This window comes from Theropithecus gelada, chromosome 13 (genome assembly GCF_003255815.1).
Source record: "Theropithecus gelada isolate Dixy chromosome 13, Tgel_1.0, whole genome shotgun sequence".
NCBI classification, from domain to species: Eukaryota; Metazoa; Chordata; class Mammalia; order Primates; family Cercopithecidae; genus Theropithecus; species Theropithecus gelada.
The window spans coordinates 53,629,335-53,655,167 of NC_037681.1; the positions used below are offsets into that span (position 1 = coordinate 53,629,335).

At 39.8% G+C, this 25,833-nt stretch overlaps 1 protein-coding gene across 4 annotated transcripts in view; it reads left to right on the top strand.

The window, feature by feature from the left end:
- LTBP1 (latent transforming growth factor beta binding protein 1) overlaps positions 1–25,833 on the top strand; it is a 448,496-nt gene that overhangs the window by 306,453 nt on the left and 116,210 nt on the right. For all 4 annotated transcript variants that reach the window (XM_025354196.1, XM_025354197.1, XM_025354198.1 and 1 more), the window contains 7 exons: positions 1,890–1,912; positions 5,035–5,134; positions 5,622–5,720; positions 15,975–16,100; positions 17,250–17,375; positions 18,099–18,221; positions 22,315–22,434. In XM_025354196.1, coding sequence (XP_025209981.1) covers positions 1,890–1,912; positions 5,035–5,134; positions 5,622–5,720; positions 15,975–16,100; positions 17,250–17,375; positions 18,099–18,221; positions 22,315–22,434 — 717 coding nt within the window. The remainder of the gene's footprint in view (positions 1–1,889; positions 1,913–5,034; positions 5,135–5,621; positions 5,721–15,974; positions 16,101–17,249; positions 17,376–18,098; positions 18,222–22,314; positions 22,435–25,833) is intronic.

Genomic DNA, 25,833 nt, shown 5'->3' on the forward strand with positions numbered 1-25,833 from the left:
CCTGGTAGATAACAGTATTCCATGGTAATTTCAGAATGTCGTCCTGCTGTTTGGGGGCTACTTTATCTTGGCATTTATTCCTGGAGAGTGATCTAGATCCTTCAGGGAATAGCCCTAATTCATTTCTTGTCTAGAAGGCCATTTAACAAATATTTATTTGTGAAGTGGAATCCACAGACTTTCAAAGTTAAAGCGTTAAAGTCTAATGGGCAGTCAGGGATCATGGAGGGTGAAATGAAGGAAGCTAAGAAATTGTCAGTTGAAGAGATCTGGTGACCACCTCGTGTGGTTCTTCCGTTTACCCTCTGAGGAACCTGAGACCTAGAGAGGGGACATGACTTGCCAGATGTCATGTAGAGAATATGTAATGCGACCTGTGACCACGGAGCACCTTTTCCCAAGGAAAGAGTTGAAGGCCTTCTACTTGAGAGGGAGTCTAGAGACAATGGACTTTGACTCTCTCTCTTTGACATTCAGGATGTGGGGTCATCCCTGTCTCTTTTATATAAACCAACAGTATCTGATACTTCACATATCTTGCTTACAAAAAATGTTCACCTCAGAAGGAACACACCTTTTAGATTTGTATGGAATAGACATATTTTCTCTAATAAAGCTCCTGTTGGCTTTTCGCAGTTGATTCTTAGGTCAGAATTCAGGGGGCCACTTTTGGGTGCTGTTGAGGAGATAGAGTGCCCAGGCTAGTGTTGTGTTGGGAGCTTGCCACAGCCGCCTTCTTGGTAAGGCAGGCTTTTTTTCTGAGCTCTGAACGTTTGTGTGTTCTGGCCTATTTGGTCTATGCTTTCACTCACTACATTTCTCCCTCGGTAAGGCAGAACCGACAGAACCTAAGCTGGAATCGACAGTTTTAATCAGTTTGCCCCTAGACAGTTAGTGTCATGGCCAGATGTTTGCAACTGTTCATTGGTTGCACAGGCAGGAGGAAATGGGCCGTAGTTCCAGATTTTGCCTCAAGACCTTCTTGGTGGTGGGTTAGGCAGAATAAAAGATTAATTGACTTTCTCCAACCCCAAGAATATTGCAACAATGATTTTAATTTGTCTGGTACCCTGATTGCTTTCAGGAGTGCTCCTACCCAACCTGTAAACTAATGTTTGTGGAGACATTGATTAACTTATGAGAAAAATCCTGGTGAATGTTGATCTAGGACTTTAGAACTAATTAATATGAAGGACCGATTAATGAAAAGCAAGCCTTTAAAAATACAAAGGCATCACCAACACCCTCACAATAACCTTTATGATTGTGTAATGTATAATTTGTTCGGTATATTGATTCTAATCTCTTAATTGGCCCTTCCTGGCTTGTGAAATTCTTTTTTGTAATTTAGTTAGCATATCTTTCTGAAAATATTCACGGGCTTCATTAAAGATTGGAATACATCAAGAATGCAGCACATGCTCTCATGTCTCTTATTGAAATCAGTGACATTCTTTTTTAACATTGACACCAGAAAGCGTTGCAAACATTATATACCGTAAGGATAAGCCTTTAACCAATTAATGAAAACGTTTGTTTTCTAACATATGGAAAGTTCCACATAATTGAGATAAGGCATAAAATGATATACCGGAAAGTTTTGCCTTCTTTTGCTTTTTTGTTTAATTTTGATTTTGAAAGAGTTTGCAAGACTTATTCACGTCTCCATGTGCTCCAGTAGCTGAGGAGTAACAGCACTGAGGGTTCTCTGTTAGTCATGTGTAAAATTCCCTAAAATGGCAGATGATCCTAATTCTGCATTTGCTGTAGTTTGATTCTTAATCCTTTTGTGGAGATACTGGACTTCTATTGCTTTTTAAAAATTGAAATATTTTTAAGACTGAATTGTCTTAAATGATACTAATACCGTTTTTCTTTTCTGGTTTTAGTGGCAACTGCGCCCCCTGAAAAGGTAATTTATTCATTGTTGGCAAGTCTTTTTGTTTTCAACCCTCCAAATGATTTTCTATTAGAATATGTATGGATTTTTTAGACTTAACTTTAGTAACATCTCTATTATGCATCATTTGGTTTAAGTTAATATAGCATTTAGTTATTCAAAAAAAATTTATTGAGCCATTGTTATAGACTGGGACTATTCTCAGTGTTAGGAATACAATAGAGAACAAATAGGACAAAACTCTCTAATGAAGCTTCAATTCTAGTTAGAAGAAAATGAGGAACTAATGAGAATCAAGGGCATAAATAGAATTCAGTGTCACCTGATGACCTGGACCATCTGTGAAAGAAAGGCTGTGACACGCTTAGATAAGCATGTATTCTTAGAGCATATAAATAGTGAGGTACTTCTTAATTCAACTAAAATTTAACATACATATTTGAATTGAGTTGAATAAGAACAGAACTTACACTTAAAAGTTACAATCAAATACTAGAATGTTGCTTTTTGAAAAGTCAGTCTGTTGGCTTTTGGGCATAGAATGGGGCTGTGAATTGTGAGACATTTTAGTAGCAAATGTAAACATTTACTGGATCTAAGTCCTATTTATGTAATATTGTTCCTTCTCTGAATCTGGCTTTCTTTATTTAATGAAAACATTCATTTTCATTAAATGAATGAACTTTATGTCGAGAACTACTATGATATATTGCTAGACTAAATTATCATTGCATTTTGAAATGGGATCTCAATGTACATAACAGGATTTAATTTTCTTTTTATCTCCTTCTCCATAATAACTACATGAAAATTAGGTAATTATTAAATATGTATATATTTATGTATCATTCTTTAAGCTGACAAGAATGCATTGTTAGAATTTAGATGAGGCAATGCATACATAAATTATTTTAAATAGTATTCTAAATCTTTATCTTATAATTATGGGCCAGAATAACATAAATGTCATAATGTAAGTGCTGAAATAATCAAGAAAAAGAGACTGACGATTTTGGAGTGATGGCACTTGTCCAGAAAGAGGTTATAGTATTTTGAGCCCAAAAAAAGTGTAACAGATATGCATACTTTATGTGTACTTTTGAAACTCTTAGCATCTCTGAAGATCAGTCACAGAGAGTAGTTTGCAATTTTGTTGATTTTGAATTTAGTTCTGGTTGATATATGGAAGTAATTATTTAGCTTGTAGGTGGGCCAGCCAGCAGCCTGGCAGTCTCATCATAACTCAGTTCTTCTGTCTTTATGATTGAATTTTATAACTTTCATTAAAAATCTAAAAGAGATCCTAAAAAATTGTCTTGTATACTTTTACTGCATTTTATTTGGGGAGGAGAGAGTACAAAAAATGCAATCATAGCCTTTGTTGTCTTGGTACTTACAAAAGTCTCATGATGTTATGTGATGGATGAAGAAAAGAGAGGATGCCCAGGATGTGCAAAGGTGTGGTGGAGGGGACAACCAGGCTCATGAAAGACTTGGTCAGAAACAGAATTAGGGACTGCTTTGGAAAGCTAGAGTACCAAACTGCCATTGTAAATCAGTGGGGAAATACCCTGAGTCTCAACTGGACCCTATTTGTTAAACGTAGAAGTGGTGTAGATTAGGAAGTCTGCTGCCTCACAGTGATGGGGAAAATTCTGTCTGTAAACTGCAGGAGTGGATTAACACCTGATCCTGGTCTGTTCCTTGTTGGCATTGGCCATGGCTGCAGGGAATGGGGTGTAATAGAGACTGGTTGAGGTCATCTCTAGTAAGTAATAGAAAGCTAGTCTTTATTCTTAAGAAGACAGAGGAAATGTGGGGAAAACTGTTAAGTGCTCAATATTTGTAGGAGATGAATTTTGGTAGGACTACTCAAGTTAAGAAGAAAGAGGAAACCAGTTAGATTATTACAGTAAACTGAAAATGAGAGTGAGTCCAGCCTAGGGAGGTGGGGTCTATGGATGTGAAAAAGGGTGAACAACTATAAGAAAAAAGTATCAGTGGATGGGGCTTTCAATGAAGAATGAAAGAGAGAGGACTAAAAAGTGACTTTAAGTCTGGATGGGACAGATTAATGACTGTGGCATTGGCAGAAATGAAGTTGAAATGAGAGCCTGGACGGTTTTGGAAGGGTGGGCTGGAGGTATCTGTGGGATACCTAAATGGACTTACTCTGTAAGCATTTATGCTTGCAAAGTTGGATTTGTGATGAGATATTCAGGCAGACTATCTTAGAAAAAGCAGAAAAGAGGTGATACTTGAAGCCAGGAGAAGAGGATAAGAGGTTAACAGAGGCCAGAGGAGTAAGCTTTCTGGAGGAGGACAGAACCAAGTAACTCGATGAATACTTGAATGTAGTGATGATATGAGCTCTCTGGTCCCATCTGGTGTGAGTGAAGTCTCAGATCCTTAACTAGGCTAATTGTTCAGTTGGCATGAGCCCTGCACAGTTATAACTGGAAGCTGAGCCGTGGATGATGGACTGCTTCTTTGCTTGAGGTCCAGGGGACAAGCTTGGGCACCAAAATGCGTGATAAAGCCCCAAATCCTTCTCCAAGCCAGCAGATTTCTGTTGCTCTGCCTGGCTACCACTGTTCAGAAAGCTGGAGTTGTAAAGTTATCAGATGTGAGGTTAAAGGAGGCCGTAGTGACTGACTGGTTTAAAATATTTTAACTTACCATGTGTTCTTTGTTATGGCACATCTGCTATATTCATTATTTAATCTGCAAACTGTGGCTGGTCATCTCAGTGGCCACATGTGAATGAGGCAAAGGTTTAGTCCTCTTTGGGGGTTAGTTTTGCCCTATTGCAGACCAAATACGGACCCCTGGGCCAAGACATTTACTTACCAGGTCAGACTTTGGGCCTCAGGGAAATGGCTGAGGATATGTGCATGGATCAGCACCACTGGGAAAAGTTTAGGGCTTCCCATAGTAGCATCACATCAATGGTCCTTTTTTTTTTTTTTTTTTTTTTTGTAATTTCACACAATTATACATGTAAGGTCCTATGATACTTCTTTGCCTTTCTAAGAATATAATTAATTAAATAAAAATAGTTGTGGGAAACTAAAAATAATTTCCACTTTCAACTCTTTTTTTTTCTTACTCTCTTTTAAAATACAACCATCCAGGAAATACCTTCATTGGATCAAGAGAAAACCAAACTTGAGCCTGGTCAACCCCAGCTGTCTCCAGGCATTTCAACTATTCATCTGCATCCACAGTTTCCAGGTAGCCTGTGTTGATCTGTGCTGTTTGTCAGAGTATTCTGAATAAAAATGTAAGACGGGAAGTTTTTGTCTTTGATTTTGTTTAGTAAATTACTAGGCTTCATAACTGAAGTTCAGTGTTAAGTATAGTAATATACTTATGTAATGTTATAATTACAGCATTGTAAGTATTGCAGTGGTAAAGATAAGAGTTTTTTTACTGTTTTCTGTGATCCGGAGTGGTATATACTATTCAAACATTATCGAAGGTTATCATTTGATGAACGATCATTTTTCTTGGCTTCTGCATCACTCTCAGATATTCTTGCTAAATGTTGAACCCAGAGCTATAGATTAATACCATGAGCCTTAGGACATAGAACAGTTCTTCATATCTGAGAAATGCTGTGATATATTGCTAGACTAAATTATCCTTGCATTTTGAAATGGGATCTCAATGCACATTAACAGGCTTTAATTTTCTTTTTATCCTCTACTTTCTCATATAGTAGTGATTGAAAAAACATCACCTCCTGTGCCTGTTGAAGTAGCTCCTGAAGCTTCTACGTCTAGTGCCAGCCAAGTGATTGCGCCTACTCAAGTGACAGGTTGGTGCAGTATTTTTACGTTATACATCACGTGGAGGAGACGTGGGGCTGAGCTTCATTTTAAATGTAGTATCAGTTGTATAAGCTTGCTCATGGCAGGGTTAGCCATAAGAGCAAATATTTGGAAATCATCTAAATACAGGTAAAAAGGAGGAGTATGTGTAAATAAATTATAGTACATATGAAACGGAATATCACATAGTATTAAAATAATGTCTGAAAAGAGTAGTTAATATCATGAGGAAATATGGCATAATCTTTGTTAATAAATACAGAATACAGGCTGGGTGCAGTGGCTCATGCCTGTAATCCCAGCACTTTGGGAGGCTGAGACAGGTGGACCACGAGCGGATCATGAGGTCAAGAGGTCAAGATCATCCTGGCCAACACGATGAAACCCCGTCTCTACTAAAAATACAAAACGTTAGCCAGACTTGGCGATGCACACCTGTAGTCTCAGCTACTTGGAAGGCTGAGGCAGGGGAATCGCTTGAACGCAGGAGGCAGAGATTGCAGTGAGCCAAGATCACACCACTGCATTCCAGCCTGGTGACAGAGCGAGACTCTGTCTTAAAAAAAAGGCCGGGCACGGTGGTTCACGCCTGTAATCCCAGCACTTTGGGAAGTCAGTGTGGGCAGATCACTGGGTCAGGAGATTGAGAACATCCTAGCTAACACGGTGAAACCCCGTCTCTACTAAAAATACAAAAAATTAGCTAGGCATGGTGGCAGACGCCTGTAGTCCCAGCTACTCGGAGGCTGAGGCAGGAGAATGGTGTGAACCCGGGAGGCAGAGCTTGCAGTGAGCCGAGATTGCGCCACTGCACTCCAGCCTGGGCAACGGAGCGAGACTCCATCTCAAAAAAAAAAAGGAAAAAAAAGAAAAAATACAATGTAATGATTACAATTTTACTTTTAAAATTTCTACAAACACAGAAAAAAGAAAGAAAATGCATCAGTGTTCAATTCTCACCAGTTAATACAGGATCATGGATAATTATGTTCTTTAATGTATTTTTATTTTCAAAGTTCTGTATAATAAACATTATTGTAATCATGAGTGAAATAGTATAAAAATGTTTTATATTTTGAAACAAATGAAAAATTCTAAATGTCCATATCCTTAATGTGTATCGAGCACTGATAAATCCATAGGAAAAATACTAACAAACAATAGAGAAATGGAAAAATAATACAATCAGATAATTTGTAGGAAAAAACAATACCAAGAAGCATATAACAGAAAATTTCAACTTTCCTGGTAATCAAAGAAAGGCAAGCTAACCTAGGGTAATACCTATTCCTATCAAATTAGTATGTAAAACCTAATCAAACTATTTTTATCAGGGTGAGATTGAGACTCTCTCACATTACTGAAGGGAGTATGTGTTGGGGTTTTCCAGAGAGACGGAACCAACAGGATATATCCAGATATATAGAAAGAGCTTTATTGTGAGGGATTGGCTCACACCATTCTGAAGGCTGAGAAATTCCAGGCTGAGGAAAGCTGGTGTTGTGGTTCCAGTGCAAACCCAAAGGCCTGAGAAGCAGGGGAGTTGGTAGCATGAGTCTGAAGGCCTGGATACTGGGCACACCAGTGTCTGAGGGCAGAAGAAGATGGATGTCCAAGCTGGAGCAGAGCAAATTGCCTTCCTCAGCCTTTTGGTTGTGTTTGGGCCCACCCCCAACAGATAGGATACCCACCCATGCTGCTGAGGGTGATCTTTACACAGTCTAACAATTCAAAGGCCATTTTCTTCCAGAAACACCCTCACAGACACACCCAGAAATATGTAATCAGCTATCTGGATATCCCTTAGCCCAGTCCAGTTGACTCATGACATTAACCATCACAGAGTATAAAGCACAAACTGGCGATATGTATAAAAAGCTTTAGAACTATTCAGAACTTTTGACCTAGTAATTCTATTTTAAGACATCTTGTCTAAGGAAATAATGTTCCCAGAGGCTGTGGGTAGTAGTTTATATGAGTGGTTACCTATCACAGACAATGTACAATACAGAATAAATAGAAATCACTGAACATCCAACTACAGGGAAATAGATAATTATGTTACATCTATACATTGGAACATTTTGTTGCCACCAAATATAGTATTTTTGAAGAATTTTTATTGAAAGATAGCAGGAAGTAGTCACACAATATTGCTAAATTTAAGATGAAGTATAAAAAAATGAATGACATAGAGTATTATACCAGTTTTTTTTTAAAGACATATATACACTGAGAAAATGCTGGGAGAAAATACATTAGATATTAGCAGTGGTTATTTTTTGTAGTGGGATCTGAGAGATTTAAGTGTTTTATTTTAGTGTTTTTATTTTCCGTATTTTATAAACTCAACAGTTATTTTTAGAGTCAGAAAAAAATGTCACTAAGGGTCACATCATCAACTGTAACTGAATTCGTGATACCACTGCAGGATGAAGTTTGGCAGTGTGTTATAGGAGCTAAATGGAAGAGTTTGGAGCCTCCTTTAGAATATTCCCTCCTCAGAAACATATTTATTTCTATTAGAAAGGTTCCTTTCTAATAGAAATGTTCTCATATGTTAAGCTTTTGGCCACTTAGTGAGTCAGTAGGCCCGGAGCCTCGCTCTTCAGGGTGCAGCTGCAGTCACCTAGCCACAGCTTGAGATCCAGACATCCCTGTGCTCTCAGAGGCCAGGAAGTCCCCCTTCCCCCACAAGCTCAGAAATGCCTGCTCTCACTCCTTGGCCTCTCCCTACTGCCAGCGCCTGCTCCAGGGTGGAGCAAAGTTGTGGCCAAGCCCAAGTGCTGTTGCAACCCAGCTGGGTATGCATGTGCTTGGGGCAGCGCTGACACACCAGCCCCCTGCCACCTCGGCCCCCTCTGGACATTGGACACCAATGAGCATGGAAGGGAGGCTGAGGGGAAGCTGAGGGTAGCTCAGTGTGGGCTTGCAGGTGCCCCTCAGCATGAACAGCCTAGGTGTGTGGACAACATGTTGATGGAGGGAGGCAGACAGGTTCCTGAGTGGGAAGGGGTGATTCCCCAGTGAAACCCCACCTTCAAGCCAGGAATGGCTTGAAGCCTGCGGGTCAGGCTGCCAGTTCCAGGTGTCGTCTATGGTCCAGGGTGAAGACTTCATTGATAACAGTTTGGTCAATCGGATGGTGTTTTTCTATGAGCATACACTTGCTTCATTCTGAGCCCATAAAAACCCTGGACTCAGCCAGACTCACACAGATGTCAGGACTACCAGCTGTGAGAAGGAGCTACCCACTTTGGGTCTCCTCACCTTTTCGGGATGACCTGCCTACAGAAAGGAGCTACGCACTATGGGTCTCCTGAGAGCTGTCATGTCACTCAGTGAAGCTCCTCTCCACCTTGCTCACCCTCCAGTTGTCTGTGTACCTCATTCTTCCTGGATGTGGGACAAGAACTCAGAACCCACTGAATGGTGGTAGTGAAAGAGCTATGACACAAATAAGGCTGAAACATTCCCCCCGATCACCATGTTGAGGGTGCTGAGAAAGGAAGAAGAGCTGCGTCCCTCTGGGGAGCCCAAACCTAGGGGCTCCCCAAGCCAGGGCTGTAACAGCCTCTTTGGTGCTGTGTGGTTTCTGGTGTCTCCAAGCTTTCAGGTAGCACTGTGTCCACCATCTTCAGACACTGGTGCCTGAAGCAGAAGTTACTGCCAGTATGTCTGGTCCAGCCACAGCCTCACATGAATCCTACACCTATGCTGGCACCTGGAGCTGCCCAGCCTGCCACAGCAGCTGGCATGCCTGCCTGTGTGTAGTGGCTGGACCACATGTTAGCTCACTCACACACTCCTCACCGCTCCACACCTGGCTTGCCCTTGGCAAGTGTGGGATCTGGGCTGGCAGCACAGGCCAAGCACAGCCTGCTGGGCTGAGTGGGTAGAACAAACTCAGTGGGTGCAACCAAAACTTTGGCAAACGCACCATTAGCCACAGAGGTTCTGGCTGGCAAAGTGATACCCCAGGGATCCTGTGACAAAATTATAGTGATTTTTTTTTTTTATGGCCATGGCTAAAATTGTTATTCTCCATGCTGAGGTGATGTACGTATCTACCCACTTTATTAAGCACACTGATAAGAGACTGCTTCATGCTGCAAAGCATACAAGCAAATAATACACTGTTTTGGACAGCAGGGATCTTCTAATTGTTTATCGTAATGTTAAAAAGAAAAAAGTGCAGTAAGACATACTGTAATTCACTAGTTCTTTGGAAATACTGCATTTCCATTTTTCAGTGTGAAGATAAACTCTAGTTTTGAATGAGTATGGCTGACTTAAGTGGACAAACGTCTTTCAAACTAGCTTTGTAGAGGTTAAGTTCAGCTAGATAAATGCAGTTTCAGCATTTAAATGTAGCTGTGTGAAGGGTAACAAATAGACATTACTCAGCTTCAACTGAACTGCAGAGCTGGTTAAAAAAACAATGAAAGTAGCCTTGCTATAGGAAGTTTTAAAACACAACTTGTTAGAAGCTTAATTTGAGTTTGGCAGAAATACAGGGCTGACATCTGCTGTCACATGTTTGAAGCATGAATGTATCCTTCCAGGAAACAAGTGATGCTGATTTTTTTTTTTTTTTTAATGCAACAGTTGCAGGTACTTCCACTTTCTGTAGTACAAGAATATTTCTGAAAGAATTCATAGGGGGAACATTATAGATAGAGAGTCTTTGAATTGAAATGGTTTGCAGCTTTAGAGCTGCACTATTACACAGTGATCTGCATTAGCACAAGAAGACTGTTCTGTATCAAATTTAATTTAAATCAAAAGTGTATGTTCCCATCGGTTACATATGGGGGCCAAATACAGATTTTAGGGGCAATCTCATCAGTTCTCTCAGGAATATTGCATAGTGGTGTTTTCGTCTCTAAAACACAGAGGAGGTAAATATTATTTGTTACTGTTAGTTTCTCCCATGGTTGAAGAAAGGGATAGAATAATACATTAAGAGTCTAAAATAAATATCATCAGCTCCACAGTGTTTAGTGATTATATCTTTACGATGGTGAAATTGGAAGTAGCTTTTTCAGATTTAGCCAAACACACTTTGACATGTGATAATTATAAAGTGAGCCACATATCTGCAGGAAATACGGGTGATATTTTCCACTCTTAACAGCTGACTTGGTGGCTTGCAACATTATTGGCATACTGTTTTCAAGTGAATTATATATTTCAGCATATAAATTCTTGATTTAGCATGGTGTCTTAATAGCTAAAGGATAGGTTGGAAAAATCAAACCTTTATTTCTCTGGCAGATATTTACAAAGTGGAAACATCTGTTTCAATTGTTGTGGGACAATCTATGCTCACTGTGGGGCAGTTAGAAAGCCAGGGCATTTTTGTAAACCTTTCCATGAGTTAACATTTGATGCCTTCCTCTGGCTCTTCCCAAACTTTCTCCATGGCTCTTGCAGACTGGCCAGAAATTATTCTTTGACTGACTTAACTGCCTTGTGGAAACCTCTGTAATTACCATGGCCCAGACATTTAAAAAACTATTTGCTTATCAGATCTTTTCCTGAACTCAGAATTGACCCAAAAATATTTGTCTCTCAAGCATATTACCAGTGTCATTATTGCCTCAATAAACTTTTTATGCTGATAGAAAATAAACTCTTTTATTTCCATGTGAAATCATCATGCTTTAGTATTTCCAGACTTCATTCATTCATTCATTCATTCAGGGAATCACATGATAAAGAAAAAGCTAAAGTCAGCATAGTAATTTTCATATTTTGCTAAAAACTTTGTTTCAATTAATTTTAGAATATAAAGATACCACACTGTTAAATCTACCACTGGCCTTGTTGCTGGTATAAATAGAGTATTTGGTTTTCCATCATTGGCTTTCTGTCATGGCTCTTTTTCCATATTCTAGATGGACTCCAGCAAAATAAATAGAATAAGGTCCTTGACCTGGAGAAGATGAGGTTTTCAGGGAGCAGATATAGTAGGGAAGAGTAGGGCTGGCCTGTGAACCAGGTGGCATTATAAAGGACATGTGAGAGAGTCCAGTGGGGAGCACTCCCTTGATCCTCTCTCTGCAGAGCCAAGAAAGCCATACATGCTAAAAAGACAAGACATTCTCATTCACCAGCATACATACCCCTGACACAAGAAATGAGTGCTGTCTGTGTGAGACCTGACTCTGGTGTATCAGAGCCCAGTTTCTAGAGTTTATATTGACACAGTTTGATCAAAGAATCGTATTCTTCTACATGAACTGATCTACTCAGTGGGAAAAGGTTTGCATGCCGATGTGTAAGTGACCACTTAGGAAAAATATAAAATATCTTGTCTTTGCCCTAAAAACCAGAAAATGCAGAAAACTTTTCCTGTTCTTTAAGACAACGTTCTCAGGACTTGTGTACTGTCTATGTGCTCAGGAATGAAAAGCTATTAGAAAAGGAGAGAAAACACAGGGGAGATGCGGGGGAGACATGTTTTATACGTTTTAAAGTGTAAGCACCAGTAATTTATTTTTTTACCTGATATTCAACTTTTTTTTTTTTTTTTGAGACAGATTCTCACCCTGTCACTCAGGGTTCAAGTGATTCTCCTGCCTCAGCCTCCCGAGTAGCTGGGACTACAGGCACGCGCTGTTACACCTGGCTAATTTTTAGTAAAGACAGTATTTTTAGTAACGACAGGGTTTCACCATGTTGTCCTGGCTAGTCTCAAACTCCTGACCTCACCTCAAGTAATCCTCCCTCCTCAGCCTCCCAAATTGCCGGGTTACAGATACGAGCCACCGCACTTGGCCTCTGATGTTCAACTTTTTGATGAGTAGTAGATAGAAAGCAGACAGAGGTGTTTTGAAGGAGTGATGGCTGTTTTCTCTCTGCCTATGAGAGTGGAATCCTTGACTCACGCCTGTAATCCCAGCACTTTGGGAGGCTGAGGCGGGTGGATCACGAGGTCAAGAGATGGAGACCACCCTGGTTAACACGGTGAAACCCCATCTCTACTAAAAATACAAAAAATGTAGCCGGGCATGGTGGCAGTCACCTGTAGTCCCAGCTACTTGGGAGGCTGAGGCAGGAGAATGGCATGAGCCCGGGAGGCGGAGCTTGCAGTGAGCCGAGATTGCGCCACTGCACTGAAGCCTGGGTGACAGAGTGAGACTCCATCTCAAAAAAAAAACACCAAAGAGTGGAATCCTGCCTGGCAAAGAATGGAGGGGATCTCTGAGGTCAAACTGATGACAGTTACATTGATTAATCACTTGTGTAAAAATGGGACAAAGTAGAAATCAAGTATGTTTCAGAAAGTGTCCCTCTTTCCTTTGATGTATGTCTTAGTACCCTCTAGTGGTGTCAGCCTAACATTTTCTTACATGTAACGTGATCCTGACAGACAAGTTCAGCGTTTGCAAGCCACGTCTTTGTATACTTATGTATGAGGTAATCAGCTAAAAGTCAACAAACTTTTTTTCATCAAATTCCAACCTCCTAGCTTCTATCTAAGATATTGAATTGGCAGGAAAGGTTATTAGTATTCATTTTATTCCTAAGACTAAAGAGTTATAATTCTTCACTATTTCTCCTAGCTCAGAGCTGAGTTGAGAAGAAACACTTTAGCTATGTTGGCAATTTGTGGCATAGGAATATATCACATTTTAATTAAGCATCACATATTTTTGAAGACTTGTTCACACATGTAAAGAAGTTCCATTCTAAGGCTGTCCCTGCCAAATGACAAATACTTGGTAATCACCAAATTGGTGTTGTGGGAGTGGGTTAGTGACTACTCATCAAGCTTTTCATGAAAACCCCAGATTTATAGCCTCTTAATTTGTTCTGAACCCTTGCCCTGAGTATATTAATTCACCCTCTAATTTTTTTTTTTTTTTTGGCAAATATGGTCAGCATGTCTTTCTGCTTTATGAAAATGTCAGAGATTAGTATAAAGATAGGTCGATAACCACAGGGAAAAAAACCCAAGAAATCTAAACACCAGTAACTTGCAAAGGAAGCTTCGATGTATAATATAGAGTCGTGTGCATCTCATGATGTTTCACTAAAAAATTCCTATAAACAGAAGAGAATTCTTACCTGAAAATCTGTGAGTATAACCTGGTGAAGATTACCTTTTACTTTCAAATTTTAGGTACATGCAAATGCTATTTTTAAGGAAGACTTTTCGAATTATGAAAGTGCCAAGACATGCTTATTGTAAAAATTTTGAAAAGTACAAAAAAAAAATGAAGAAAATGCTAATCCTAAAAACCATAAAACTTAGATCTACTTCCTTCCAACCTTCTTTTCTGTGTGTATTGTGGTGTAATGGAAATTATATTCTATGTTATAATTTGTGCCCCACTGTGTTTTCTTTAACAAATAAGCATTTTCCTATCTTGTTAATGATTATATACTATGCTGTATGTATAATTCATTGTTTTGTGTTATTGCCAGTCACTTCAGTTTAGGTAATCACATTAGTTACCCATGTTTTTAGCCTTTTGAATTATTCTTCCTATAATTTGATAATCTATTGACTATAAACAAATGTATTCTCCTGAAAGTGAATTAACATAACTAGGGTCACAAAAGGTATAAGTAATTTGTAAATACATGGGGTATGCATACATTTCTCATACATCCAGGTGACTTTGTGTAAAATGCTGAAGTTCATATGCTCCTTTTTCAAATGACTTGCATGAGTAGTCTTAAAGTCACAGCATAGTGAATACTTTATGAAAAATGAAGCATGTGGTTTTGGTTTTGGAGAGCAACTTCAACCCCAATTTAGGTCATTTCCATAGTGAACCTTTGTTAAAGCACTGTTTTCCACATCCTTTTGCTGCAGAGTAGACAGTGTGTTATTACCAAGAATAGCCCACCTGCTTTTCTTCTCATTCAAACCACAGACCTCTCTAACAAAGCTGTGCTCTTAAGTTGTCATGCTCAGAGGCATCAAACTATTTACCTTGGAGGGTCCCTTGGCCTCATTCATACCAGCCTCTCTTTCGAGCCTTGTTTACTATATGATGACAGATAATAGGCCAAGGTAGTATTGGTATAAATGTATTGGTTTTTAAATATAATCTTAAATGACTTCAGGATGAACAATAATAATGGATAACTTTTATTGAGCACATATAATGTGCCAGGCATTGGCTACATGCATTATTTAGGGTATATCTTTCATTCTTATACTTTGAAGTTGAAACTCTGATTATTTCCATTTTACACATGTAGAAAAGTGAGGCGTAGAATGGTGAGGTCACTTGCCCCATATTGCAGAACCGTAAAGGGCAGCAGGATTTGTGCCTGCACTGTCTCGAGCCAGTGCTTCTAACCGTCAGCTCTGCCACCTTCAGTAGGCCAGTATACCTTCTTACAAAGGTCATTGGAAACAGAAAATCTTAAGGGAGTAATTAATCTCAGAAGGCCCCCTTTGAGTCCTTGGGGTTTTTTTTTTTTATGGACTCCACCTAACCATGGACTCCTGAGACCCTCCCTCCACTGTAGTGTATGTCTGTGAGTAGACTGAGAGTAGACTGAGGACTTGAACAGAGCTAATCTGTACATGCTATATAGAGGAAGCCAGTCTTACATAGGGCTCAGTAAGGGAGTAAGGGAGGAATTTAACAGAAAAGATTTGGGTAAAGATTTCTACTTTACCACTAGAAATAAAATATGTTCACGTTGAAATTGGCAAATAAGAGTAAGATACACCAAGAACTTTTTCTTTATTTAGAAGTGGGAGGTCTTTGAGGGGACTGATGAGAAATTTTGGAGGAGATTGGATGTGTTTGTTGAAACTCAAATATGGCCTGCTAAAGAATGGAAAGTTACAATGTGTTTCTTATCAATAGATAAGAAATCTCTTATCTGTTGGTGATTCAAACTCTGTCATCTAAGATGAACTACAGGGAATAGAAACTCATTAATAGGCCATTTTGGAAACTGTTTTATTAATAATTGATTTTCTTACAACTTACAACATGGCCTTTTTCTGAGTTTCTACTCACTTCAGTTCATCTTAAAAATGGTTTCACTAGGAACTATTGATGGCCTTGGATGGGACTAACTCATCTATTATAAAGTAATCACATGAATTTATACTTGCTGTCAGAGGTCACCTTTGTCTTCTAAATGCAGAGCTGGCAATAATTTGCTAATTGGTCAGGAAACACAAATTAATGCTTTGCAAGTAGCAGTGAAATCTGTTCGTTTCTGTGGGTTTTTTCACATTATTTTATTTACTTTTAAAGAAATCAATGAATGTACTGTGAACCCTGATATCTGTGGAGCAGGACACTGCATTAACCTGCCGGTGAGATACACCTGTATATGCTACGAGGGCTACAAGTTCAGTGAACAACAGAGGAAATGTGTGGGTAAGAGACAATTTTGATTGACTGAATTATTAAATATCAAACATTTGCACATTAAGAACATGTTTTTTCTTAAACCAACCTAACCATTTTGGGAAAATGTTACTGGTTTAATTTTTTGAAAGTTTATCCCTTAGCTAAGGGAGCTCAAAAAAAGGTTTGCTAAACAACTGGAATTCTCTTACCTCTTTGTTCAACATTTGTTTACCTCGCCAAATGTAATACATTTACATAAAGGTGAAATAATTTCTAAAAGCTTTTTGGATAAAGTAAAGAAAATATGAATTCCAGAAACAGCTACCTAAAAACATGTATTTAGCAAAAACAAATTAACATTAATGTATACTGCAGTAAAGAATTACTTTCATTTATGTACGTAAGATTTGATTTTTTAAAGGGATTTTAAAATTGAAAATCCATATATGCTGGCCTGAAGGTGTCAGTCAAGTTAGAAATTTAGGGATCTCATGTATGCTCCTTTTGGGAAAAAAAAAAAAGTATCTCAGAAAGATATGCAATAGAGTTAAATAAATCATTTTAATGTAACTCTAATTTCTCTTCTTTTTTAAGAAAAAGAAAATTCAGCACTAAATTATAAGGCCAGTGGGAAGCAACAAAGGCACATATCTAATTAATACTACTTTAATATATGTGAATTTTGCTGTTTGGTCTGTGTGTGTGGGAGGGGGAAGGAGACAACCACCTGCTCCATAATATGGCTATTTCCCTGTCATTTGCATACATTGTATATATCACGTTTAGAACCTAGAATATTAAGTTGGAAAGGCAACAGAGATGACCTAATCCGTCTCTTTCATGGCATTTCTCACTCCCTGCTGACAGCAAATTCCATTGCTTGGATGTCTCTCATTATCGGGAGAATCCTTCTGTGTTGACCTGAAATCTGCCTCTTTGAAACACCATTGTCATGGTTTTATAGTTTTGGCCTTTGAAGTGACACACAGTAGGCTGCTTCTCTCTTCCAGTAACAATCCTTCAAGCACGTGAGGAGAAAGGTCGTGTCTCCTTTTGCTGTTGTCCTCAGTTATAAAGGTTGGATGGTACTCAGGGAATAGTATGATGTTACAGAACAGGGGAACTAAGTTCTTGCTACACAGAACTAATGTTTTTTATATGTATTTTTGTTAACAGATATTGATGAGTGTACTCAGGTCCAACACCTCTGCTCCCAGGGACGCTGTGAAAACACTGAGGGAAGTTTCCTGTGCATTTGCCCAGCAGGATTTATGGCCAGTGAGGAGGGGACTAACTGTATAGGTAACGGCATTGTTCTTCCTGATTACAAATGCTTAGATCTGAGTTTTTAGATCCCCTAAGGCTATCAGTTCAGTGCTTATCCACACAACCCAGAATTTTTTATTAAACACTTACCATGATAGCAATCTGCTAGATCCCCGGTGATATAAAAATGGATTTCTTTCCCCTAACATTTTTGAAGAAAGAGTATCAAATATGTGCACAGACAAGATACATTAAATGTTACTTTTGGACCACCCTGCATGAATCAAAACTGGATGATTTTGATGTGTGTCAAACAAATCAAAGGGAAAGCAGAAATCAGTTACTGGCCAGGCGCTGTGGCTCATACCTGTAATCCCAGCACTTTGGGAGGCCAAGGCGGGTGGATCACCTGAGGTCAGGAGTTTGAGACCAGCCTGACCAACATGGAGAAACCCTGTCTCTACTAAAAATACAGAATTAGCCAGGTGTGGTGGCGCATGCCTCTAATCCCAGCTACTCAGGAGACTGACGCAGGAGAATCGCTTGAACCCGGGAGGTGGAGGTTGCAGTGAGCCGAGATCGCACCATTACACTCCAGCCTGGGCAACAAGAGCGAAACTCCATCTCAAAAAAAAAAAAAGAAGAAAAAGAAAAGAAATCAGTTACTTCGTTATTATATTTGAGCTAAGCTGGGAGACGGGAGAGGTTTGAAATAATATTTGGAACACAAAACTCAATAATGCTCTCTGCTCCTCGTAGATGTTGACGAATGCCTGAGGCCGGACGTCTGTGGGGAGGGGCACTGTGTCAATACTGTGGGGGCCTTCCGGTGTGAATACTGCGACAGCGGGTACAGCATGACCCAGAGAGGCCGTTGTGAGGGTGAGTCAGCTGTGAGTGTTCAGCACGCATGACCGTGACGTGCAGGGTTGGTAGGTACCTTGCCTGGTTCTTGTTTCCTTCCACACTCCATACTTGACACCAGTTTATCCAAGCTCTTTCTGCTTCCTGGATTCACAGGCTCTTTGCCTCCTCCTTTCAGTGGCTCTTTTGGGATTATTTTCCATCTTCATGCTCTCATTATTTTTCACCTCAATATCTGCCTTTCTGGTATTTGGAGTGAAATCACCATAGAGTGATTAATTGCATCATGTTTAGTACAAACCCAGACTTAATTACAGAGTCCGGACCATTCATCTGGGAACATGGTGCAGGTGTAACCAGTGTTGATTTTTTGTTTTTGACCTTTTCACCTACTCACATTCCTTTGTCTCCACTGCTTTCTTTTACATGTGTTCTGGGACTTTCTCACAGACTCCCTAAGAAGCATGGTCTGACCAACTTTGGTCAGATTCCAACTGTGCTAGATAAAATTTCCTCATTATTGACCATAGCAATGAGTTTTCTCTCATTATAAAAATGTTATAAAAAATGTTTATAGCATGGCCACAATTCTTATCCTTTTCATATTTCTGTTCATGTTTGTGTCCAAGTTGCTCTGGTTCTTTTTGAAACCACTGTGGCGAGGCCAGGCACAGCGGCTCACGCCTGTAATCCCAGTGCTTTGGGGGGTCGAAGCAGGTAGATCACTTGAGGCCAGGAGTTTGAGACCAGCCTGGCCAACATGCTGAAACTCCCTCTCTCCTAAAAATACAAAAATTAGCCAGACGTGATGGCGCACGCCTGTAATCCCAGCTACTTGGGAGGCTGAGGCACAAGAATCACTTGAACCTAGGAGGCAGAGGTTGCAGTGAGCTGAGATCATGCCACTGCACTCCAGCCCAGGTGACAGAGCAAAACCTGTCTCCAAAAAACAAAACAAAAAAAACACTATGGCACTTTTTTTTTTTTTTTTTTTTTGCAATTATTTTCATGAAGAAATACACTGACCTTCTGCTAAAAACCTGCCATGGAAATACGAGGGTGAAGGAACATGGGGTCTCTGAGGGCACGAGAGCATGGTGCTGGTTCCTTGGGGTTTCCTACCTGGCTGTCAGCAGAGCCTAATAGATTTGGGCTCTGTTAGCTGGGGCAGGATGGACTAGGTTGGCACAGCCAGCCCTCAGCTGTCCCCTGGCTTCTGCATGTTGGTTTTCTTCACCGCTCTAATGACCCAGGCCTGGAGGGAGAGCTAATTAGACATTTTTTGGCAGCCTACGCTTGCCTCTCCTGCTGGCGTCTTGCCTCCGCCCCTTGGGTTCTAATCTAGAGAGAAGTGGGAATGTTTTATGTTGCTGGATCTCTGATCAGCTTGGATCAGAATGGAGCCTTGTACCCTCCCCAAGGGCCATGAGACTACAGAACAAGCACAGGTGTAAAGTGTCTCCACTCTGCTCTTCCAGGGAACTCTCTGCTGTAGGGATGCAGTGTGGGATCAGCTCACCAAGCCCACGCTTAGTAACTTCCTGACCTGCAGCCGTTGACTTTGCCCCTTTGAAACGTAGTACATCACCTGTAAAATGGGAACGATGGAGTTAACTTTCCAGGTTTTTATGAAAATAACTTCATGTTGCCGGAACTTGTATGATGCCTGTCACTTTGTTAGTTTTCAAGAAATTATAGTTTCTTTAAATCTCCCCCATCCCTGACTCCTTTTGTGTTTGTATAGATCTCAAGTACCTCTGTAGTTGCGGGGAGCGCTTTAAAAAAACGGGGTAAGTTTATTTGACAAGCATTTATGTGCAGAGCAGTATCCCCCAACCCCCAACAAAGAAGTCAAATACTGATTCTTTTTATTTATTTATTTATTTATTTTTTGAGACGGAGTCTCGCTCTGTTGCCCAAGCTGGAGTACAGTGGCACAGTCTCGGCTCACTGCAAGCTCTGCCTCCTGGGTTCATGCCATTCTCCTGCCTCAGCCTCCTGAGTAACTGGGACTACAGGTCCCCGCCACCACGCCCAGCTAATTTTTTTTTTTTTTTTAAGTAGAGATGGGGTTTCACCGTGTTAGCCAGGATGGTCTCGATCTCCTGACCACCAGATCCACCCGCCTTGGCCTCCCAAAGTGCTGAGATTACAGGCGTGAGCCACCGCACCCGGCCCAAATACTGATTCTTAAGTTCCACATACGTGTCAAGAATGGGAAGATAAGATACTTAAGTAATAGGATGAAAAGGAATAGAAAAGAAATTGGAAAATTATGTACTTAAATTGGAAGCTTGGAGAATATTCTGTAATATTCAATATATGAAAATTATTTAGCAGAAAGATGACTCGGGTTCCCTGAGTAAATAATATATGATTCTATCCCCATGAAAAGTCTTGAAAAGAGGAAGGAGCCAAGCAACGCGGCTGTTTTCAAATTTCATCATGGACTAGAACCAAACGTCCCCGGGCTTCTGGCTCACAGAAGATTTTCTCAGCTGTCACTAACAACGTTGCTTTCAAATAGCACCAGTCTCCAAGGAGTCTATTGTAGTTTACAGACATTATCTCATGCATGCTTACTTTATTCTGTTAAGGTATTACAAGGCAGGTAATTCCTAATTTATAGAAGAGGGGAAAAGCAGAGGTGAGAGCAGCTAGAAATTCAGGGACGTTATCTTGTATTGCTCAACATTGCACCTTATTTATTGGACCAGCCTGTCTCAATGACATTCTCTGATTTAGCAGTTGTAGTTCTATTCTTTGGAAATATCCCATCCAGAGGAGAATGTAATGCTATTTGGAAAATGAAACTGGCAAGCATCATCTTTTTGTAGAACAAGAAGTCCCAGAACATCTGACCTAAAAAAACCACTATGTGTCATTGGCCATTGGCAAGAATTTTTACTGATAGAAAAAAAATTACAACACTGACCTGGTGCTTATTTTGTTAATATCATCTTCAACTTTTTCACTTTAAGTATCTTTTCACATGTCTAACGATATGCAATGGGAGATAACTTTTAAGTATTTACTAGAATGTAGACATCAAATACCCATGGATATTTAGTGGACCCGTTATATATTTCTTTCTTTCTTTCTCTAGTTTATGTCCTGAAAATCTGTTTATATTTTAAGTACGATTAAAGGTCATATATGCATTGTGTATTGGGATACTTAAACATTAAATCCACTCATATAAATTCAAGATCCACCTCAGAAAAAACACTTATTTCAAATGCAGCTAGAAGCCATGGTGTTAACACCTATTTTAAACTGTTGAACTCTCTCCTATATCGTTTTCCTCATTTTGTTGTTTGACAATTCTTAAAAATGCCTCAAGCTGTCGTAGTAGTTATCTCTTGCACAGACTTAACCATATTTTAGGTGATTTTTTTTCTCCCCAAATTGGAAAGAATGATGAATAATAACTTCAGTTAGCTGTGAATATGAAAAGTAAGGTGTATTTTTACCAGAAGATATTACCATATGGTCATATCACCATGTTTTCTGGAAAGGCTTGGAAGTATGTGATGAGTTCACTCTCTCCTCGGGGTTTTTTTGTTTTTGTTTTTGTTTTTGTTTTTGTTTTTCTGACCTCCAAGGAATTCCTGTCATATGAAAGGTTTTAAATTATTCAAACCTAGGATGTTCTTGGGCCCATGAAGCCAAAGAGAGAATTTCCCTAGAGCATCCAATGTCTGCAGAGCGAACGTCTCGCTGGGTGGATACATGGCTTCCTCACACTCACCCCCCCAATTCCTCGTATTTCTTTCTGGAAAGCTGTGCTATTACTTGAAAGGTTTCGTGTCCAGAAATTGGCCCTAAAGGAGCTGCCAACTCCCAGAGTGGAGAGACCAGGTCCTGCTAGTTGAAGAATTGGGGCCAGGTTCTTCCTTGGAATGTATGCAAATATTTTAATCCAGATATGCTTGACCATGCATTATTGCCATGTATTTAAGTATACACCCAATGTCTCACTTACCCAATTGTTGTTTTTCCCACTGAAATGTAGATATAACATGCTTTCCCTCCCTGCCTTCATCACAAAGTAAGATTTTGCTTTGGTATTCTGATAAAATGTTCACAACCTACCTTTTTGATTTTTCAGATATTGATGAATGTTTGAATCCAAGTACTTGTCCAGATGAGCAGTGTGTGAATTCTCCTGGATCTTACCAGTGTGTTCCCTGCACAGAAGGATTCCGAGGCTGGAACGGACAGTGCCTTGGTAGGTACTATAGTGTACTTGTCAAAGGTCTGTTTGTTCTGCATGGCCCATTTTCTGATAGAGTGGTGAAATGCCAATGGAGCCCTCTTTCAAAATGAAAAAAAAATGAAATCTTATATAATTCTAAGAAAAGTTGCCAGTAACTTTTAACCATCAGAAAATAAGAAAATGACTTAGCATGAAGGATGTAAGATTCTAGATGGGGCAAATAATTAGGATTGAAACAAACTGTTATTCCTAATGAGATAAATATCCAAAACCAAATAAGATAGTAAGGTCTACAGGAAAGAAGAGAGATGGAGAGCAAAACACTTAAGAAGAGAGAAGAAGCCTAAGAAGCATCTACCACAGACAAGTAGAATTAGGTAACACACGCACACAATTTTCAACAGAAGTAGCAAAGGTAGTGCTTTAGGCACTGAGGAAGATACAGTAATAAATTTGCTTTGATTCTAATTACCTGTGCTATAGTTAGCTCTCCCCATTAATGGTTTTCATTTGTGTCTACCATGCTGTCTTTTCCCCTAAAATCTGAACTCTTTTCCACTCCATACCAGAACTCTGAATATGTGAGTTAACATTTTCATTCATTCATTCCTTCTTTCCTTTCTCCCTCAAATGCTTAAGAACTTGCTATAGGCTATGCACGGTGGCTCATGCCTGTAACCCCAGAACTTTGGAAGGCCGAGACACAAGGATCACTTGAGGCCAGGAGTTTGACACCAGCCTGGGCAGCATAGCAAGACCTCATCCCTACAAAATGTTAAAAAACTTACCTGGGCTTGGTGGTGTGTGCCTGTAATCTCAGCTACTTGGAGGCTGAGGTGGGAGGATCGCTTGAGTCCAGGAGTTCGAGGTTTCAGTGAGCTATGATTGTGCCACTGCTCTCCAGCCTGGAGGACAGTGAGACCCTGTGTCTGAAATATGAAACAAAAGGCAAAACCTACTGTATATCCCAAGAGTTGTACTAAGTTCTGGGATGTATTGAGAGGATGACCCCTTCCTTTTGGTACTTACTGTCTGGTGGGGGAGACTGACATGCACTCAAACATCTCATAGATAAATGCAAACTCACAGATGAGACAAGCACTAGAAAGGAGGGTTCTATGATGCTGTGAGAGCAAATGATAGAATGAGCTGCCCTTAGGAAAATTCTTGAGCTGAGGTTCAACTGGTGAGGAGGGAGTGGGAGGGAGAACTTTTCAGGCACAGTAAACAGCATATGCCAGGGGTTCGTGGAAGGAGAAGAGAGCAGAAGGCCAGTGTAGCTGAAGGCCAGAGAACATGGGAAGATTTGCTGCAAGATGAGATGACAGACCACTGAATAATTTAAAGCCCTCTTAGTCCTGTTAAAACTGGCAGTCTTCATTCTCATAGCCCTGGGAAGACATTTAGGTGTTTTAATGGAGGTTGCAGAAGCACCGTCAGTTTTAAAGCTTTAGTCTCATCACCAAGCAGCATCAGCTCAGACTCTGTAGCTGGTACAGAGAGCTCCGTGTCCTGAGCCCCTAGGCCCAGCCCCAACCCAAGAGTTTCTGCTGATGGAGTTGTGAGATGTAGATCTTTGAAGAAAAGATTTTTATTCATTAGTTGTTTATTTGATAACCAATTGTTTATGTAACTGGTACTGGCTAGAAAGTATTAATACGTAGGGTTTCAGTTTTCCCATTTGGCATAAATTTCATAGTTGCCTATCAGGGTTCCATGTGTATCCTCATTTTCACATCCTGATAAATAATCCAGGAGCAGAGCCTGAAGTCTACCTTAAATAACTACAATTCATAATAGTAGTATAAACACAGCCCTGATTCATGAATTTATTAGTGGAATGTGACTGACCAAACTGGCAAGTGATTTTTCTTCAATATAAGTAATACTAAATGAATTATTATACCTACATGTGCATATGTATATATATATAAACTTTAGTGACAGAAGCACAGCACCTCATTTAAAACTAATTGTACTTTTGTCAACCAGATGAGTAGAATCATAAGCAGAAATATTAGATCACTGCATTTCTCAATTCCGCCAAAGTCCCACATTTAGCCCCCTGTTTTGTTTTTGCATTGCTGAGGTCATGTATTTCCTATTGTTAAATGGAGGCAGTGTCCTTTATCTTTCTGCTTTGGGTAAAATTTTAGGCTCTGCATAATCTACAGATGAAGCCACTCCCCCAAGGTTTAATTGCAGTTCCATCCATTGTTCATATTGGACTTGCAGCTCTTCTAAATTTCTCCTGAGGGCCTTTGCAGGTTATACTGAAATAGATTTTCCATCTTAATTTTTTATAGTAGTAGAGCTTTCAAGTGTTGAGAAGTTGACTGTGACAAAAAGCAGATATTGCAGCATGCCTTTCTACTTACATTGAGCCAATGGGTGGGTTGGAGTTTTCTGCTAAACCCTGACCATGTTCATGACTGCCCAGCCCTAGCTTTGTACTTCTGGTACTCTAACATACCTTTCAGAAGGCGCAGTCTTGTCTTAAGCCTAGTTTTGAGTTGAGCTCAACACTAACGTCACTTGATATATATTCATTCATTTAACAAATACGGAGTGTCTACCATGTGCCAGGTATTTTTCCAGAATACTGGGAACTGAGAGTGACTAAAATAGGCTGGGCGCAGTGGCTCATGACTGTAATACCAGCACTTTTGGAGGCCGAGGCGGGGCAGATCATGAGGTCAAGAGATTGAGACCATCCTGGCCAACATGGTGAAACCTCCTCTCTACTAAAAGTACAAAAATTAGCTGGGCGTGGTAGCATGCACCTATAGTCCCAGCTACTCAAGAGGGTGAGGCAGGAGAATCGCTTGAACCTGGGAGGCAGAGGTTGCAGTGAGCTGAGATTGCGCCACTGCACTCCAGCATGGTGACAGAGCAAGACTCCATCTCAAAAAAATAAAAAAAAAAAGAGTGAATAAAAAAAGTTTCTACCTTCATTTTAGTTATACTCTGGTGCTTACATTGTGCTTGCAAATAAACACAAGCAAGTACAATATATCAGATGTCAGATGTGGTGCATGACGTGAAGAAAAGTAGAGAAAAAGATTCGGAGTCTTTAGAGATCCCATGGTGGTCAGGATAGTCAAATACTAAGTTATTAACATGCTGTTCCTGGCTAGTCATTTGTTTTGTCTCTAACCGTTACCTGTGATTATATCCTCTTAGTTCCGATATTTTATTATATATTGGTGAAATTTTTGCCCCAATTTTTAATGACAATTTTCTGTGATAACATTAAAGACTCTTTAAAAATTTCTTGTAATCACACCATTTTGGTGAAAAATCCTACATTTGGCATTTGTTAGTTGCCAACTGTAGAGATGATATCTATCTCACAGGGGTGTTCTGTAAATCTTAGTATCTTTTTTTCTACAACTCTCCTCTCACTGAGTA